This window comes from Leucopleurus acutus (assembly GCF_964270905.1).
Source record: "Leucopleurus acutus genome assembly, chromosome: 19".
NCBI lineage: Eukaryota > Metazoa > Chordata > Mammalia > Artiodactyla > Delphinidae > Leucopleurus > Leucopleurus acutus.
This window is the reverse complement of record NC_139161.1, coordinates 60215861-60231992: the sequence shown is the minus strand read 5'-3', so window position 1 is coordinate 60231992 and position 16132 is coordinate 60215861. Positions and strand designations below refer to the sequence as shown.

Below are 16132 nucleotides of genomic sequence, written 5' to 3'. Positions count from 1 at the left end.
GATGAAACAGTCCTCACTGGCCATGTCATCAAAGCTCGGGGTCCAAGGGCTGCTCAGAGGTAGCCAGGCTCGTGGTGAGGGCACCGGCCCCCGGCTACCGTGTCTGCCCTCACTCTGATGCCACCTATAAGTCTGAGGGTGCCCCAGACCACCCTCACATTTGATAATTTGCCAGAAGGACTCACAGAACACAGGAAAACATCGTACTTAGGACTGTAGATTTATTTTAGCAGAGGGATACAGATTGGTACCAGCCCAAGGAAGCAACGCGTGGCGAACTGGACTGAACAGGAGGGCCCTAAATGAAGCTTTCGTGCCCTTGGGACGTGTTTCCCTCTTGGCGCTGACGTGTGATGACACACAGAGCTTCCAACGTGGGAAGCTCGCCCAAGCTTCAGGCCTGGTGCCAGGCCCAAGCCTCTGTGTCCAGAGTTTTTATAGAGGCTTCATAACTGATCAACTGAACTGCTGTCCACATGGTCAAATGCAGGTGCCAGCCCCCTGTCCCCCAGAGCCTGGCTGATGGCGCATCGCCAGAGCCCCAGCCCTTCACCGCATGGCTGGTCTTTCTGGCCTGGCTAGCCCCACTGTGCATCACAAGGACACAGGGCAAAGGCCAGACCTCCCTTTGGGGAAAGCTAATTCTTCCCCCATGAGAGCCTTAGGCGTGCGATAGGAACCAAGTGGCCTGACAGCTGTCACACTGGGGCTCCCCGGCTGGGACTCCTGCAGCGTCACCTTCTGACATTTGGGCCCAGAGACTCAGCTGTATCTCTGGATTCAGCCTAGATGCAGCATGTGGCAATGACTAATATTAACCAAACTCAGAGGAGTGAGTTCAGATCTGAAGGCCAATGAATTCATTAAAAGGAAAAATCCAGCCCCCAGTCCACCAGGCTGCAGGGCATCTGTGGGGGCCACCAAGTCATAGCTGAAGGTGGCGCCAATCTGACGGCCCGTGCCATCCCACCGTGATGCCCTTCTGCCCCTCATCCCTTTAGGAGGAAAAGATATGCTCAGTGAGCTACACCTCTAGCCTCCTCTCTGTGGACAGATTTGGGGACGGTGCCAAGTTCTGGCATTGTGGGCCGCACGCTGAGCCCCCCCCTCCCTCCCCATCTTTTTTCTTTTGTTTGGTTGCGTTGCTGCGCGCGGACTTTCTCTAGTTGCGGCGAGCGGGCTTCTCATGGCAGTGGCTTCTCTTGTTGTGGAGCATGGGCTCTAGGCACGCAGGCTTCAGTAGTTGTGGCTCGTGGGCTCTAGAGTGCAGGCTCAGTAGTTGTGGTGCACGGGCTTAGTTGCTCCATGGCATGTGGGATCTTCCCGGACCAGGGCTTGAACCCGTGTCCCCTGCGTTGGCAGGCGGATTCCTAACCACTGTGCCACCAGGGAAGCCTCTCACCTCCCCATCTTGAAGGGCAGGCTTCTCTGGGCAGGACACCCTGGGGGTATGCGTCCATTCCCATCACTGAGCAGGTTACATCATCATGTTCTAGGGTCACTTTCTGTGCAGTAAGGCCGTGACCTGGGACTCTCCTGGTCACAGATGGGGCGTTTCTGAGTCACCTGTGCTCCCTGGCTGATGTCGTCCACCAGCCTGACCCCTCGTCACTTTACCTGGGTGGGGGGCAGTGAGCTTATGAGTTCTGGGGCTTTCTCATGAGCTCCGTGGACTGGGAGTTCTAAGTCGGGAGAGATGGCGCCCAGCACGGGAGGCCAGCTTCCTGGCGGGACTCGGCCTGGCTCACTAGGGAGCTTTAGGATCTCGAGGGGCAAAGCTGTCCCTGGCCTGGCCACCAGACCTGGTGGCATCTACCAGGGGGCTGAGTGCAAAAGCTGGCGGGGTGGCATGGGGGAGCCCTGAGTGCCGAGTTGAGAGTCAGCCTTGCCCCGAGTTGTGGAAAGCACCGGAATGTGGAGGCAGCTGAGTGTCTGTGAGACGCATCTGGTGGGGCAGCAGGGACGGGAGGCCAGGTGTCTGGCAAGTGCGGGGCGCCCGGGAGAGGGAGGGGCAGGGTCAAGGGCTGGAGACCCAGAGTGCGGCGAGCCGTGTGCGGGAGTTGGCGGAGCCTGCAGCGTCCTGGCCTGTGGTGCGTTTGAGGCCGAGGTGGGCCCTCTGAGACTGGTAGACAAGCAGCCAGCATGTGGGCCTGGGGCCGGGAGAGAGCTCGTGGCAGCTGAGACCTGAGGTTGTGGGAGAAGGTGGCCGAGGTCACACTCCATAAACAGCACACCAGGAGCAGGAGGCGGCCCGGGGGCCAGCACTTCAGGGAGCCTGGAGGCCACGCCCCCCACCCCCACCCCGGTTGGCCTGCTTTGGGGGGAACCGGAGGGAGACGTGGTGGTGGGCTGTGGTCTAGATGGGGCGTCAGGTGGGGTCTGGGGTGGGCCGAGGTCACCCCGTGCTGTGCTGTGCTCTGCAGTGCCCTGATGCTCTCTTAGTTTGGGCCCCTGGCCATGCCAGCTCCTGTCCCGAACCCATCTTGCTAACAGTGTCTTCCCATCAGCTGTTTTGCTGACGTCTCGTGGGTCCATTTATGAGTAGCCTGAGCAGCTTGAAGAGTTCTGATTCCCTCACTTCTGTAAGACAGGAGCCCATGGGCTCAGAGGCAGGGGAGTGGACTCTGTGCAGCCACCACCACATCCTCACCTGCATCCCCACCCCTCCTCAGCTTTGCTGGAGCCGCGTGGGCCGCTCAGGGCCACAGGGACTGTGTCTCCAGGCCACTCATCACCCACTGCCCATGCCGCCCCCTCCTGTGATGTCCTTCATCTTGATTGGCATCCCACCAACTCACCCAAGTGTGTTGGGGGGTCCAGGGATTGTCCTTGAGGTGCCCCCCACACAAGCCTGTCAGTGCTGCGCTGTGCATGCCACCTCCTCCGCCTCTCTGAAGCCCCTCTCATCACCTGAGCAACCAGCCCAGCCGCCCAGCAGGTCTCCGTGCCCCTCCTCAGCCCAACAGACACAGCCCCCATCGGGCCCCAGCCACCACTGAGCCTCGTGCCTGCCACTCCTGTCCCCGGTCACCCTGTGAGCCTGTTGTGCGTGGTTGCACGCCCCAGGCCCACTCCCTCCACCTGGGTCATGCACCCCTTCCCCGTCCACTCGCCCACCCTCCCTAGCCCTGCCATGCCCTGGCCCCTTCCCGCTGCTCCCCGCACGCACGTTCTCCTTCCTTCCAATCTGCGAGCTCCTTAAAGAGCAAGGAGTGTCAGTAAAAGTAAAGGCCTGCTGGGTCCCACGGGGAGGGGACGCCCGGGTTAGCCACAGCCATGACAGTGTTCGCGGCTTTGCTCTCTCCTTTGCCCTCCAGCTCTGTTCATCCTGAGTGAGGCACATGCCGCACTCCTGGGACGGCCACCTGGCCGCCAGCCTCCCTGCGGGGCCTTCTTCAGGGGTGGGGAGGTGCCAGTCACTGCTAACTCCTCGTCTTCTGTGTAGACAAAGGAGGGCGCCTTCACCCTCTCTGCTATGACGTCTGGAATCCGGCGGAATTGGATCCAGACCATCATGAAGCACGTCCACCCGATCTCTGCCCCCGACGTGACCAGGTGAGCCGGGAGGGTGCCCGAGGGGCCCAGCACAGCCTGCCCCCCGGCCTTCAGTCCGCCGCCCACTCATTCTCCACTTGGCCTCCTGGGAGGTTACCCTTCCCCCTCAGGCCTGGCCGCGGGAGAAGCTCCCCAGGGCCCGGGCACTGAGCCACGGCTGGGTGAGGGCGGCTCCGATGCCGCATTCACAGGCCACCTTAGCGTTTCCTTTTCTTGATCCTTCTGCCTCACTCCTGAATCTGCTGGATTTCCGTGCAGCTGTGACAAAGCTCTCTTTGCATCTCTTGGTGCTGGAGGCCAAAGTTGGGAAACGGTTCCCCGTGTCAACATCCATGCTTCATAAACCTCGTGATTCGCCCCACACCTTCCTCCTCCTGCCCTGATGGTTAGAAACCTGAAGTTTTCATTTTACAAAAAGCAGAGAAGCTCCCTGTGTGTGGCTGGTGCTGTGATGTCGAGAACTCTGCTGCCCTGACCCTCACGGCTTCGGCGCCTTCGCCGGTTCTGAGAGCCTCTTGCTTGCGGTTTTCGGTCCGGTTGTTTAAATGCTTCTTGAGTGACTCTCTTGCGTTGGAGGTTGCGCCCAGGGGGCGACCCTGGTGCCCACGGAGCGCTCCTCGGCCTAGGGCGGCCTCACACCTTGGTCAAGTTCTGGCCTCCTTGCTAGTGACCTGCACCTCTTTGAACAAGAAGGCAGGAAGGGACCCTAAATGGAGGACTTTTCTCTCTAGTCCTTCCGTCCTGTGTCGTCTGTTCGATTGTTTGTTCATTCCTTCATTTATTGCACGAACAGAATACCTGGTTGTTCCCGAGTCTCTACGACCAGGAGCAGAGACCAAAGCTCTTTCCGGGTACTCTGAGGAGGCTGCGTGCGGTGGGTCGGGGCCCGGCTGGGGTTCGTTAGCCTTGGGATGTCGCAGGTGTGTGGCTCTGGCCTCAGAAAGGGCAGGAAGAACGCGCTCAGGCGACACATGGCTTGGGAGAGGCGCCTCCCCTCCGTGTTGGGGCCACAGCCCATGGGGACAGTGTCCTCCTGATGAGCAGTGCACTCCAGGGTCAGCCGCCTCACAGCCGGGGTGCTCGCCTCACCCAGTTTGTTCCGTGTGGGCTTTTATACTTTGAGAAAAGATGGATTTTTTTTAGTGCAGCAAGGCCATGTCCCGGGAAAGTTATTGGAAACAGGTACAGATGTCAGAAGTGTGGGTTTGAGCTGCACACCGCGGCCCCCCCAAGTCTGGTGGGGAGTCGCAGGGGCTTCTTCTCCTGCGGATAGTGGCGGGTCCGGCTTGTTGTGTCATCCTAATGGCTTATGCAGTCCGAGGCCTGGGCCAGCTCTCAGTTCAGTGGCATTGTTGAAAAGGTCCGTTCTGGAGAAACTGTGTGCAAGCGTGTGGTCTTGACTTGGAAGCTCCCAGGGCCACCTCCCGGGACAGGGAGGATGCTTCTTCTGCAGGCTCCCTTCTCTCTGGCCACCTTTCAAACACAGATGCTCCCTGGAGTCCCCAAGGCCCAGCCCTCGCCATGCTGGGGGTCTTCCCACCCTGTTTTGAGGGATTGGGGGGGACCAGAGGCCAGTCAGCTCAGGCCAGGGTCGCAGGCTCTTGTCCTTGGAGCCCGGAGACCTCTGCCTCGGACGGCCACAACCAGTGCCCTACAGCACCCTGCCCGGGGACCTCCGCTGTGGGGCAGGTGGGGGAGGCGCATCCAGCTGCTGGGCAGGCAGAGGTGCCCTCGAGTGTCCTGCTTCCTGCTCACCTCTGCCCCGGGTGGGCCACCAAGTCCTCTCAAGTCCTGTTCAGTGAGCCCCTGCCTGGTGCCGGCTCGTGGGTGCCACCTGGGCCATCGAGCTCACTGGCCCACAGGTGGTCCCAGGGCCATCACTCTGATCCGTCTGTCACGCCAGCCACCCAGAGTGGTTTTTTAAAACGCAGACCTGACCGTGTTACTTACCTGCTTTTTAAAAACCCATGAGCCTTTCGAGGGAAGCGGTTGTTGGTCTCGCTTGTTCCGTCACCGCCGGCCCAGTGCCTGTGTGCCGTGGGGTCTACCTCCCACGTGGCCTTGTGTGGGTGTGGCCGTGCCCGGCGCAGCCTGAAGGGGCTCGCGGCCCCGCCATTATCATCCTGCGGGAGACCTCTGGGCTGTTGTCTGCGGCTCCTTTTCTGCTGTCACCACTCAGTGCCACTTGGGGTTCCCTCCACAGACGTGTCAGTGAGTCAAGGCAGAGTCTCCCCCTTCCTTGTGGGAGCCACAGCCGCGTAGAAAAAGGCATGTGGTGACAGCAGGGAGCTGGGCCCTGTCGCCGGGAGCCCCGCCTGACCAACTGTCTCCCCCGCCCCAGCTCGCTGCCGCAGGGCAAAGACCGGAGCATCTCCCCCTCAGAGACGAGGCTGCGGGAGAAGCAGGACGGGGAGCCCGGGGAGCCAGACCCCGAGCAGAAGCGGAGCCGGGCCCGTGAGCGCAGGCGGGAGGGCCGCTCCAAGACCTTCGACTGGGCCGAGTTCCGCCCCATCCAGCAGGCCCTGGCCCAGCAGAGAGCCGGCGCCCCGGGGCCTGCCACCACACGGCCCGAGGTGGAGCCCGGCGAGCTGGAGAGGGAGCGTGCGCGGCGGCGGGAGGAACGGCGCAAGCGCTTTGGGGCGGTGGACGTGGCTGACGGGCCCAGCATCGACGACACGGCCCTGCGCATGGAGGTCGACCGGGGCCCGGGGCCGCCCGCGACCGCCGACCTCAGGACCCAGAACGTGCACGTGGAGATCGAGCAGCGGTGGCATCAGGTGGAGACCACCCCTCTCCGGGAGGAGAAACAAGTGCCCATCGCCCCCCTGCACTTGTCCTCTGAGGATGGAAGCGACCGACTGTCCACTCCCGAGCTGACCTCTGTGCTGGAGAAGGAGGTAATGGCCGGGCGGCATGGGCAGGGCAGCTCCGTGCAGCCACCTTCCCCCGGCACCCGCTGTGCCTAACCCGCCCCAGGAGCTTGCAGGCCCTCAGGCAGACAGACACGCGACAGCCCCCCCGCCTCCCCGCCGAGCGCAGTGCAGGCCTGAGGCACGCTGGGGTGGGGGGTGGCAGGGAGGGCACCAGGCCCTTCTGGAGACCAGAGGAGTGGCGCTGACACTGAGAGCCAGAGGTGCCAGAGATGAGGCGGGTGGGCTGCAGGCCAGGTGGGGCCCCGTCTGCCCTGCTTCCGCCACGCACTAGAGGCTGGGGGCAGAAGAGACATGTGAACAGAGTTAGCTTTCTGTCTGGACTGGGCAGCCCTGCGACCCTCAGTGAGACCTGATGGGTGCGGGGCAGGCAGCAGGAGGCGGGGCTGATTCTAGGTATTGGGGGCAGGACGGGCCTGCTGGGGGGCCTGGCACGAGCCTCCTCCGGATGCAGAGGTGGGTGAGCGGTCCCTGCACTTGGTAACGTGACATTTCCCTTCATGAGGAAGCGCCCAGAAGTCAAATCTGCAGAAGCTGGGCCGTGGGTTTGTGAGTCTGAGCAGAGGTGCCACGGCCAAGGAGGTGGAGTTCCACCTGCCTCTCAGGAGTCCTCAAGGATGCGATTCATGTGTGCGCTTGACTTGGGTGGCTAACGAAATCACAGCTTGGCCACTGGCCTGCCCACTTCTCATCCTCTTCTTATTTGGTTAGATTCACGAGGCTGACGTTTATCACTAGCATCAACACTTGGATTTTTTCCCAGTTTTTTCCATTTTCTACGCCTGTTAATACAGTAATAGAGGCAAGATGTGGAAGAGTAACAGTTCAAACTCACGTTGCTCTAAACAGCCAAAACGAGCCTGCAAGTCAACAGGCCACACACTGGACCCTGAGTTTGTTTCAGACAGCAAGGTCTGAAAACCAAGGTCCGCGTGCCGGTCAGCACAGTCTGCTGCACACCCAGCTCCCTGCTTGCCACGGCCCAGCAGCTGAGGGCACGTAGGTAAGGTTCCAGAAGGGGGCAGATGGGTGACGGCTGGATTCACAGCCAGTGACAGCAAGAGTGTGAAGCAGCTCAATTCTTGAGGACCTCTTCTCACAAAAAGAATTTTATATGAAATCCATTGTACCCAACTGGTCAAACAGGGTTTCCCCAGAAGCCAAGGTCGAGCCTGGCGTGAGGCCTGCCCTGGGGCAGCACGGGCGTGCTTGGCCACGCTGAGAACACCCAAAGGCCCCAGTGGGCAGTCTTCCCTCTGACAGGGGCACGAAGTCCTCATTTCCTGGTGGGTCTGCACCTGGTGGATCCTCAAGCAGGTGTGGAGCTTACGTGGCTGCCCAGGTTGATTCACAGCTTGAGCTGGAACCTTGAGTGAAGACCCGACGAGCACATCCACCCAGGTGTGGCCGCCTGCAAGGCCCTCGGAGGCGCCACTGAGCTCCAGCCCAGCTGGAACTGGGCACGCCACCGAGCGCCCGTGCCGTGCTGCTGCTCCTGTTACCGCCATTTTGCTTAAAAACGTGTGTCTTTTTGCCAACAGTTGGAGCAGAGCCAGAAGGAGGCCTCAGACCTTCTAGAGCAGAACCGGCTGCTGCAGGACCAGCTGAGGGTGGCTCTGGGCCGGGAGCAGAGCGCCCGGGAGGGCTATGTGCTGCAGGTAGGGCTGCGGGGCCGCCACGGCCCTCCAGGCGCCCTCGGGCTTCAGTGTGCAGGACCCAGGCAGGCTAGGAACGTGCAAAACCGAGTGCCAGGCCTCTGGACTTCTGTGCCACTGGAGCGGGCTCCCTGGGCAGTGGGCTGCCTGGGTCTCCTCCTTGTGCAACAAGTTGGAGGATCTGCCTGAGCCCTCTGCGTCGAAGGGTTATTTAGATGTTTTCAGTAGTAGTCTTTCTCTTTGGCTTCCAAAGAGTCTAATATATATTTATTATCAACATCACATGTTTGCATGTTGTTTCTAACTTTTTTCACAGTGGCAGCATTAGTCCCATTTTACAAATTTAAGAACTTGAGTAACAGCCACATGCCTCCTTTTATGGCCAAGCCCATGGCAGAGCTAGAACTGCGTTTCCTGCCCCTGACCGTGTCTGTACCACACCTACAAGGCAGCCTGGGACTGTTACCACTAGCCTAGTGGCCCATTTCTTACTTTCTGCCTAGGCTGAAGTTTGAGGGGGAAACATGGCCGCCCAGCCCTGAGCCAGCCTGCCCAGTGGTGTGGAGGGGAGGGAGGGCAGCAGCCTGAGTCCTGAGCTGAGAGTCCAAACCTAGCGTCTTCCTGCAGAGGCCTCTCTGTGCCAGAGTGCCGCCCCCCGCCACCCCCATGCAGCAGCGGGCATGCCACAGGCATCTTGTCAGGCAGGAGGTCACCTGGATGGAGCAGGCCGACGTGAGCCAACTCTTCCGCAGCGTTTCAGGCCCTGCTCTAGTTCTGGGGTATAAAACAACACTCTCCTGCCCCTTCAGCCAATGTGCAGTGGGGAGAGGTGATTCACAGATGAGTGCCGGGGGGAAAGCAAGACAGGGCGATGGGACGGAGAACTCGAGCTCTTGGCCAAGGCTGAAGGCACAGCGTTCAAGTCAGGGTCCTGCACTGACCAGAACCCGCGGTGCCCCTCCCCTGCAGCATCAGCGTCCTTGCCTGTGTAGACCTAGACTTCGTCCCCGAGGGCTCTTCAGACTCTCAAGGACCCAGAATCTCTGTGATAAGTTTTTGCATCAGTATTTCCAGACTGCAGCACACTAGCTTCCTTGGTCCGAGTGGATCTTCTGGGCGGAGTCTGCCCTCCTACCTCTCTCCATGCCCTTTTTGTGGCACGTTTCTTCTGCCTTCCTTTCCCCCTAAGCTTTGGCCATGGCCCTGGGCACCCCGTGTCCCCTGGACCCTCCTCCTTAGCCCTTCAACCATAGTTGTCACCATGCCCAGTTCAGACTCTGAGGTACTGGAACCTGGTGATGGGGGGCACCCCTCTTTCCTGCATGTCTCACTCCGGGGCTTTCTGAGTCATTTGTGCAGACCTCGCAGGTTTGGGAAGCATCTTTTTAAACCCTGGTTTGGGCCGCCATCCTACACGCACTCATTTCACACCAGGTGGTAAAAATCCTGGTAGCAGAGTTCGAACATTACTACCCTGTCCTGTGTCTGACCTGGACGATTGCATGAGCCCGCACTGAAGCCCATCCGTCAGCTGACACGCTGACACCTCCCCGCCAGGTCAAAGGACAGTTTACTTTTAACCTCCCTATGTGCTTTGACAATTCTTATAATCAAAAGTCTGAATGAGCAAGGGGCTTTGGGGTTAAGGGTGAGAAGGATCTGCAGCTGGGGGTGGGCTCCGCGCCGATGGCCGGGAGGAGCTGGCAGGGTGTGGACGTGGAGTGTCTAACTTACCGTAACTGAGTGTCACATCTGTGGCTTCCCCACCAGCACACCTGGAGGGAGCCACAGGCAGGCCAGTTCTTAGGCTGAGCTGTTCTCACTCCTTTCACGTTCTTCTTTTTTCCTGCGTTAATTAGTTCTGTCTGTTCTGCATGCTTTTCAGTTTGGGGAGTTTTGTTTCAATTGTGTTTTATTTTCTGCATGCTTCACTTTCTTATTTTGAATATGCCACAGAGGTTTGTTTGTTTTGTTAACTCTCATATTTCACTCCATGGTTTGCGTTTTCCCCTTCGTTTTGTCTTCTTGCAGGTAGAGATTAGTTCTTCCTGTTACTGTAGAGGACGGGCTCCACCTCTCACAGGAAAATGTTTCGGATGTCACCTCGCTGACATCCGCAGCGGTGCCTCCCTTCCTTCTCCCCTGTCCCAGAAGGAAGTGGCGTCGTCACCGGTCCTGCGCTTTGGTGGGGTTTGTGGTCTGGAGCTGTGTGCCTTTTGTTTTGCAAAACAAACAAACGGATGCTTTGCTCTGCTCCTGCCCGTCCCTCTTGCTGGAGCCTCTGTCCCTCAGTCTTCGTGTTGCTTATCAGTGTGCTCCATTATTCAGTTTTGTTTGGTTTATTTCTCCTAGAAGCTGTTCGGTTAGAGCTGTTTTGAATGTTAATGTCCATGTTTTCTGTTTACCTGGAAGCAGCTACTTACCAAAAAAAAAAAAAAAACTGAGACGATTTGTTAGTTGTTTTTCTTTTTTTTAAATGAAAATAAAATTGTGCAGAGGATAAAAGGCAGACCCGCCAAGGAGCCTTTCTGTGGTTGACCCTGGCCAGAGGTGTGACACTCAGAACTGGGAGGCCGAGTGTTACTAACCCGTATTTCATCGGTTTTTTTAAGACTGAAGTGGCCACCTCCCCGTCCGGCGCCTGGCAGAGGCTCCACAGAGTCAACCAGGATCTGCACGGCGAGCTGGAGGCCCAGTGCCAGCGCCAGGAGCTCATCACGCGGCAGATCCAGGCCCTGAAGCGCAGCTACGGGGAGGCCAAGGACGCGATCCGGCACCACGAGGCCGAGATCCGGAGCCTCCAGGCGCGGCTTGGCAATGCCGCCGCCGAGCTCACCATCAAGGAGCAGGCACTGGCCAAGCTCCAGGGCGAGCTGAAGCTGGAGAAGGACAAGGTCCGCGAGCAGCTGGAGGAGCGGCAGCACAGCGAAGCCGCGCTCAACGCCCAGCTGCGCGCCAGCGAGCGGAAGCTCCAGAGCGCGGAGGCCCTGCTGCTGGGGAGGACGCAGGAGCTGCGGGACCTGGAGAGGCAACAGGCGCTGCAGCGGGACCGGCAGAAGGAGGTGCAGAGGCTGCAGGAGCGCATCGCCGACCTCAGCCAGCAGCTCAGCGCCAGCGAGCGGGCCCAGAGGCTGATGGAGGAGAAGCTGCAGAGGAACTACGAGCTGCTGCTGGGGAGCTGTGAGCGGGAGAAGCAGGAGCTTCTGCAGAGCCTGAAGGAGGCAGAGGACAGGGCCAGCGCCTTCGAGGACCGGCTCCAGGACCACGAGCAGCAGATGGAGGTCCTGCAGAAGGAGAAGCTGAGTGCCAAGTCCGAGGGCAGCGAGGTGGTGCACCGGCTGGAGGAGCAGCTGGAGATGAAGGAGGCCAGCATCCAGAAGCTGGCCGAGCACGTCCAGAGCCTCCGAGACGAGCGGGACCTGATCCGACAGCGCTTCCAAGAGCTGATGGGCCGTGTCGCCTTGTCCGACGGGGACGTGGCTGCGCTTGAGGAGAAGCTGAAGGGGAGGGAGGCTGACTACCAAAGCCTGGAGCGCTCCTACAGGAGGGTGGCCAGCCAGCTCCAGGGCGCGCACACGCGGCTCCGGGAGAAGGAGGAGGAGCTGAGGTGCATCCAGGACACGCACGAGAAGGCGCTGGCGAGGAAAGAGCGGGATCTCCAGGATGTGCTGGTTAAGATGACTGTCTTGGGGAGCAGCTTAGAGGAAACAGAAGTGAAGCTCCAGGCAAAGGAGTCCTCAGAGGACGCCGAGGAGCCACGGAGCTTCTTGGAAGAAGCCGAGGAGGAGGACGGCGTCGCGCGTTCGGGCCCACAGCTCCAGGCTGCCAGCGCACCTCCGGGGGCTGCCCTGGGGGAGGAGCACAGGGACAGCAGCCCCAGGAGAGAAAAGAGCCCAGTGCCCCCAAGGTCGGAAGTGTCCGACAGGGAGGGGCACCTGCAGAGCACCTCAAAGCCCGACCAGGGAGCGCCCGGCCTTAAGAGGCAAAGAATCCGGTTCTCCACGATCCAGTGCCAAAAGTACACCCACCCTGACGGGTCTGAGAGGACCTGGACCAGCAGCACGTCCTCTGACACCAGTCAGGACCGCTCACCCTCGGAGGAAAGCATGTCGTCGGAGGCCACCCCCAGCTCGCTCCCAGCGACCAGCGACTCGGACACCTACCTGTCCATCATCCACTCCCTGGAGACCAAGCTCTACGTCACCGAGGAGAAGCTCAAAGATGTGACAGTGAAGCTGGAGAGCCAGCAGGGCCAGAGCCAGGAGGCCCTGCTCGCTCTGCACCAACAGTGGGCTGGCACCGAGGCGCGGCTGCGCGAGCAGCTCCGTGCCAGCCTGCTCCAGGTCGCCGCGCTGGCCTCCCAGCTGGAGCAGGAGAGACAGGCGAGGGCGGAGGTGGTTGAGAACCACGTGGAGGAGCTCGGTGACTTCCGGGTGAAGAACAGCCAGGCCCTGGCTTGCCTGGAAAGCTGCCGGGAACAGCTGCGGTCGCTGCCAGCTGACGCGGGGGCAGGGCTCCTGGCCGGCGTGGAAAGCTTGCTGGTCGGCGCCATCCAGGCCCTGTGTCACCAGCCGCCTCCCACAGGGGAGGCGGGTTTCTCGGAGGAAGAAAAAGCGACCTCACGGCAGCCACCACACCTGCCGGAGCTGAGCGACCAGGAGCAGCTCCAGCTCCTTTCTGATCAGATAGCTCTGGAAGCCACGCTGATAGACCAGGTAGCAGACTCACTGAAAAACACCACCTCCGATATCTCGCACGTGCTCCTCGAGGTCTCTCAGTCCGGAAGGTGGCCGCTGGAGTCCGAAAGTACCGTGGCCTGTCCTGGGGCCCCAGTGGATGCCTGGGCCAAGAAGGTGCTGGTGGATGGAGAATTCTGGAGCCAGGTCGAGTCCCTGAGCCGGCACCTGGAGACGCTGGGCGGAGAGGCAGCCAGTGCCTCGGGAGGTGGGCGGCCAAACGCCCCGCCAGCCCCGGTCGCTGCCCTGGCCGACGCCACGTGGGTCAGGGCGGAGCTCAGCCTTGCCGTGCATTCGGTGAGGGGGTCCCTCCAGCGCAGGCTGCAGAGCATCCAGGAGACCCTGCAGGGGACACAGGCAGCCCTGCAGCAGCACAAGCGCATGCTGGGGGAGATCCTAGGGGCCTACCAGACACCCGACTTCGAGAGAGTGATGCTGCAGGTCTCGGAAACCCTCCAGCTTCCAGCAGGTGCCGGAGATGGTGTCCAGGTGTCCTGGACTGGGAGCCTGCCGGAAGAAGTACCAAGTCATCCGGACCCAGCTGGCTCGCAGGCTCTCTGTCCCTTGTCCAGCCAGAGCTCTGGGGCCTTGGTTGCTATTCAGGAAGAGCTCGCCCTGCAGCTTAAGGATAAGGCCAGTCTCTTGGGAGAGATCTCTGCCACTTTAACCTCACTTCTCTCTGTGGAGGCAGTGCGAGACTGTCAGAAGCTTCTCCAGGCATCCCGGCATCTCTCCCGTAGCGCTTGTCTGGGAGGCCTCGGCCAGTATTCTTCCTTATTAGTTCAAGATGCAATTATTCAGGCTCAGGTGTGTTACACAGCCTGCAGGATCCGCCTGGAGTATGAAAAGGAGCTCCGGGGCTACAGGGAGTCCTGGTCGGGCGGGGGGGCCTCCTGTCAGGAGCACGAGCATGCTGTGGGGGCCCTGAGGGAGGAGTACGAGGGGCTTCTCCGCAAGCAGAAGAGCGAGTACCTGGAGCTGATCGCCATCGTTGAACAGGAGAACGCGGAGCTCAAGACCAAGGTCGCCCAGCTGGGCCAGCAGCAGAGGCGTCTGGAAGAGGGGCAGAGTGAGCGCCGTGAGAGCCTGGCTGCCCCACGAGGGTGGTTTGAGGAGTGGAAGGTCAGCTACACAGGGGAGCGGCTGAGCCGGGCGGAGGGTGCGCCGCAGACTGCGCGCGGCAGGGTCCTGAGCCAGCCGGATGCCTTGGCGGGGGACAGGCAGGACCTGGAGAGGCAGCCTGTGGACCAGGTGCAGACCCTGGAGGACAAGTTCCAGCTCAAGATCAGGGAGCTGCAGGCCATCCATGAGGAGGAGCTGCGGGCCCTGCAGGAGCATTACTCTCAGACGCTGCGGTGCCTGCAGGAGACCCTGCACCACTACCAGGGGCGGCCCCCTGCCGCCCCACCAGCCCACGGACCCCCGTCCTCCAGCCGGCCAGCTGAGGGGGAGGCCGACTCCATGATGGGGCTGAAGGGGCGCATCCAGGAGTTGGAGGCCCAGGTGGACGTCCTGAGGGAAGCGCTGGAGCACAAGGACCTGGCGGGTGGCGCGGCCTCACTGCGGGAAGAGCGCCAGAGGGACTTTGAGAGCCTCAAGGTTTCGAAGCAGAGCGGTCGGGGGGCGTCCAGTGCAGGCGGAGCTGGGACACGGTTCTTGGCTCCAAGTCACCGAACAGCAGAAGGAGCTGATGGGCTGTTCCCCGCTTGACCTCCCACTGGCTGCGGTGGGGTCCCAGCAGGGCTTGGCGAGGCAGGGTGGTGGGGAAGCTCCCCCACTGCCCCCACCTCCAGGCTGTGCAGACCTGGACCTGGGGAGGGTCCTCTTCTTCCTGCTGTCCTAGGAGAGCAGAGTTGGGCTTCCCAAAGGCTAGAATGTTTGCAGTGGGGTGTTGAGGGCCACTCCCCGCCCCAGTTCTGTGGGGACAGACGTCTGGTGGGAACGGCTGCTCTTACAGGGAGCACAGCCTTATTTGCTCCAGGGGTTTTGAGAAGTGACCTTCCCACCACACCCCGACCCCGTTTCACACCCACCTTGGTAGACAGGATTCCCAGGCCCTGACCCATCAAGGTGATGTTTCGGGCCCTGGGGCGTTGGGCTGTGTGGAGCCATCAGGGCAGCCTGGGCTCTGGGCTTCGTCCTCTCGGGCTTCTCGCCATCCCTTGAGCTGCATCCAGTAGACGCCAGGCTCTTCCCGTGCCCTCCGTCCCCAGCCCCGTCCTCCAGCTGTGAGCCGGCAGTGCGTCCAGTCCTGAGGGCAGCCCGGCGCTGCTGCGACAAGCAGGCGGGCCGTTAGTGCCTGCCAGGCTGTTTCCAAGTCAGTGCAAAGCTTTTGAAGGCCATTCTGGATCCCAAGGAAGCTTCAAGGGCTGTTGGAAAGTGCCACACAGTCCCCGTGCGGCCGGCGCATACCAGTGCCGCGTTGAAAGTAACTTCCCGGCCGCTTCCCACAACACCCAGCGCGTCTGCGCAGCAGGAAACTCAGACGAGGCCCAGCCTGGCTCTCACGCCCATCGGCACGAACCCGGGAGGGAGGAAAGCCCTGGGCTGACACTGGGGGCAGGCTCTGCCCCGGCGGTGATGCAGGCTGGGGCTTGGATGCTGCCTGCTGTGGGCGGCGGCCTCTGTCCTGTGCCTGTTCTTGTTGGGCCCCGTGAGACACGCAGAAATTACAACCAAACCGCTCTCCTGGGGCCCGGCTGACAGCTGTTACTTGTGCAGATTTTTGCCCAGGTCAGGGAGACGGGGGTCTTGGCCTGAGGGCCCCTCTTTTGATAGCTGAAGGCTGGTGCTCTTTCTCACGACTCTGCACAGTGGTTGCCGAGGAACTTTGATTGATCCCAGGGATTACTTACTGCCTTAAAAATTAGATTGTTTCTTAAACACATATACTCTCCAAGGAAGCAGCCAGTCTTTAAAGACACCTTAGTGTCTGTAGGAAGAATTTTGACCCTTATCTTTATTCTAAAGCCCTCAAATCAAACTAAGACCTTGCAGCTATGTGTTAACCAAGAGTCCACGTTGAACCACAGCATGCGAGAGGGCAGCGCTAGGACCCTCCAGTGTCCCGGGGTGTGAGGGCAGTGAGAGGAGACAGCAGCTTCCAGGTGGAGCCCCTGCAAGAAGAAAAACGCCCAGTGAGCGGTGCACAGCACTTAAGACCACTTCCCCAGTGAAGCAAATCTGTCGCAGGGAAGTCCAGACTCTGACCGTGAGTTTGAAAAATACTGACTGAGAGTCTCAGAAGGGCCTCTCA

General features: G+C 60.6%; 1 protein-coding gene across 3 annotated transcripts in view; it reads left to right on the top strand.

Moving 5' to 3' along the window:
- Positions 1 to 16132, top strand: part of MPRIP (myosin phosphatase Rho interacting protein) — a 129844-nt gene that overhangs the window by 102374 nt on the left and 11338 nt on the right. For 2 of the 3 annotated variants that reach the window (XM_082861039.1, XM_082861040.1), the window contains exons 13-15: positions 3446 to 3555; positions 5897 to 6452; positions 8027 to 8143. In XM_082861039.1, the coding sequence (XP_082717165.1) occupies positions 3446 to 3555; positions 5897 to 6452; positions 8027 to 8143 (783 nt within the window). Of the gene's footprint in view, positions 1 to 3445; positions 3556 to 5896; positions 6453 to 8026; positions 8144 to 10752; positions 14476 to 16132 lie in introns of all 3 variants that reach the window. The other variant, XM_082861038.1, reaches the window with a different exon arrangement.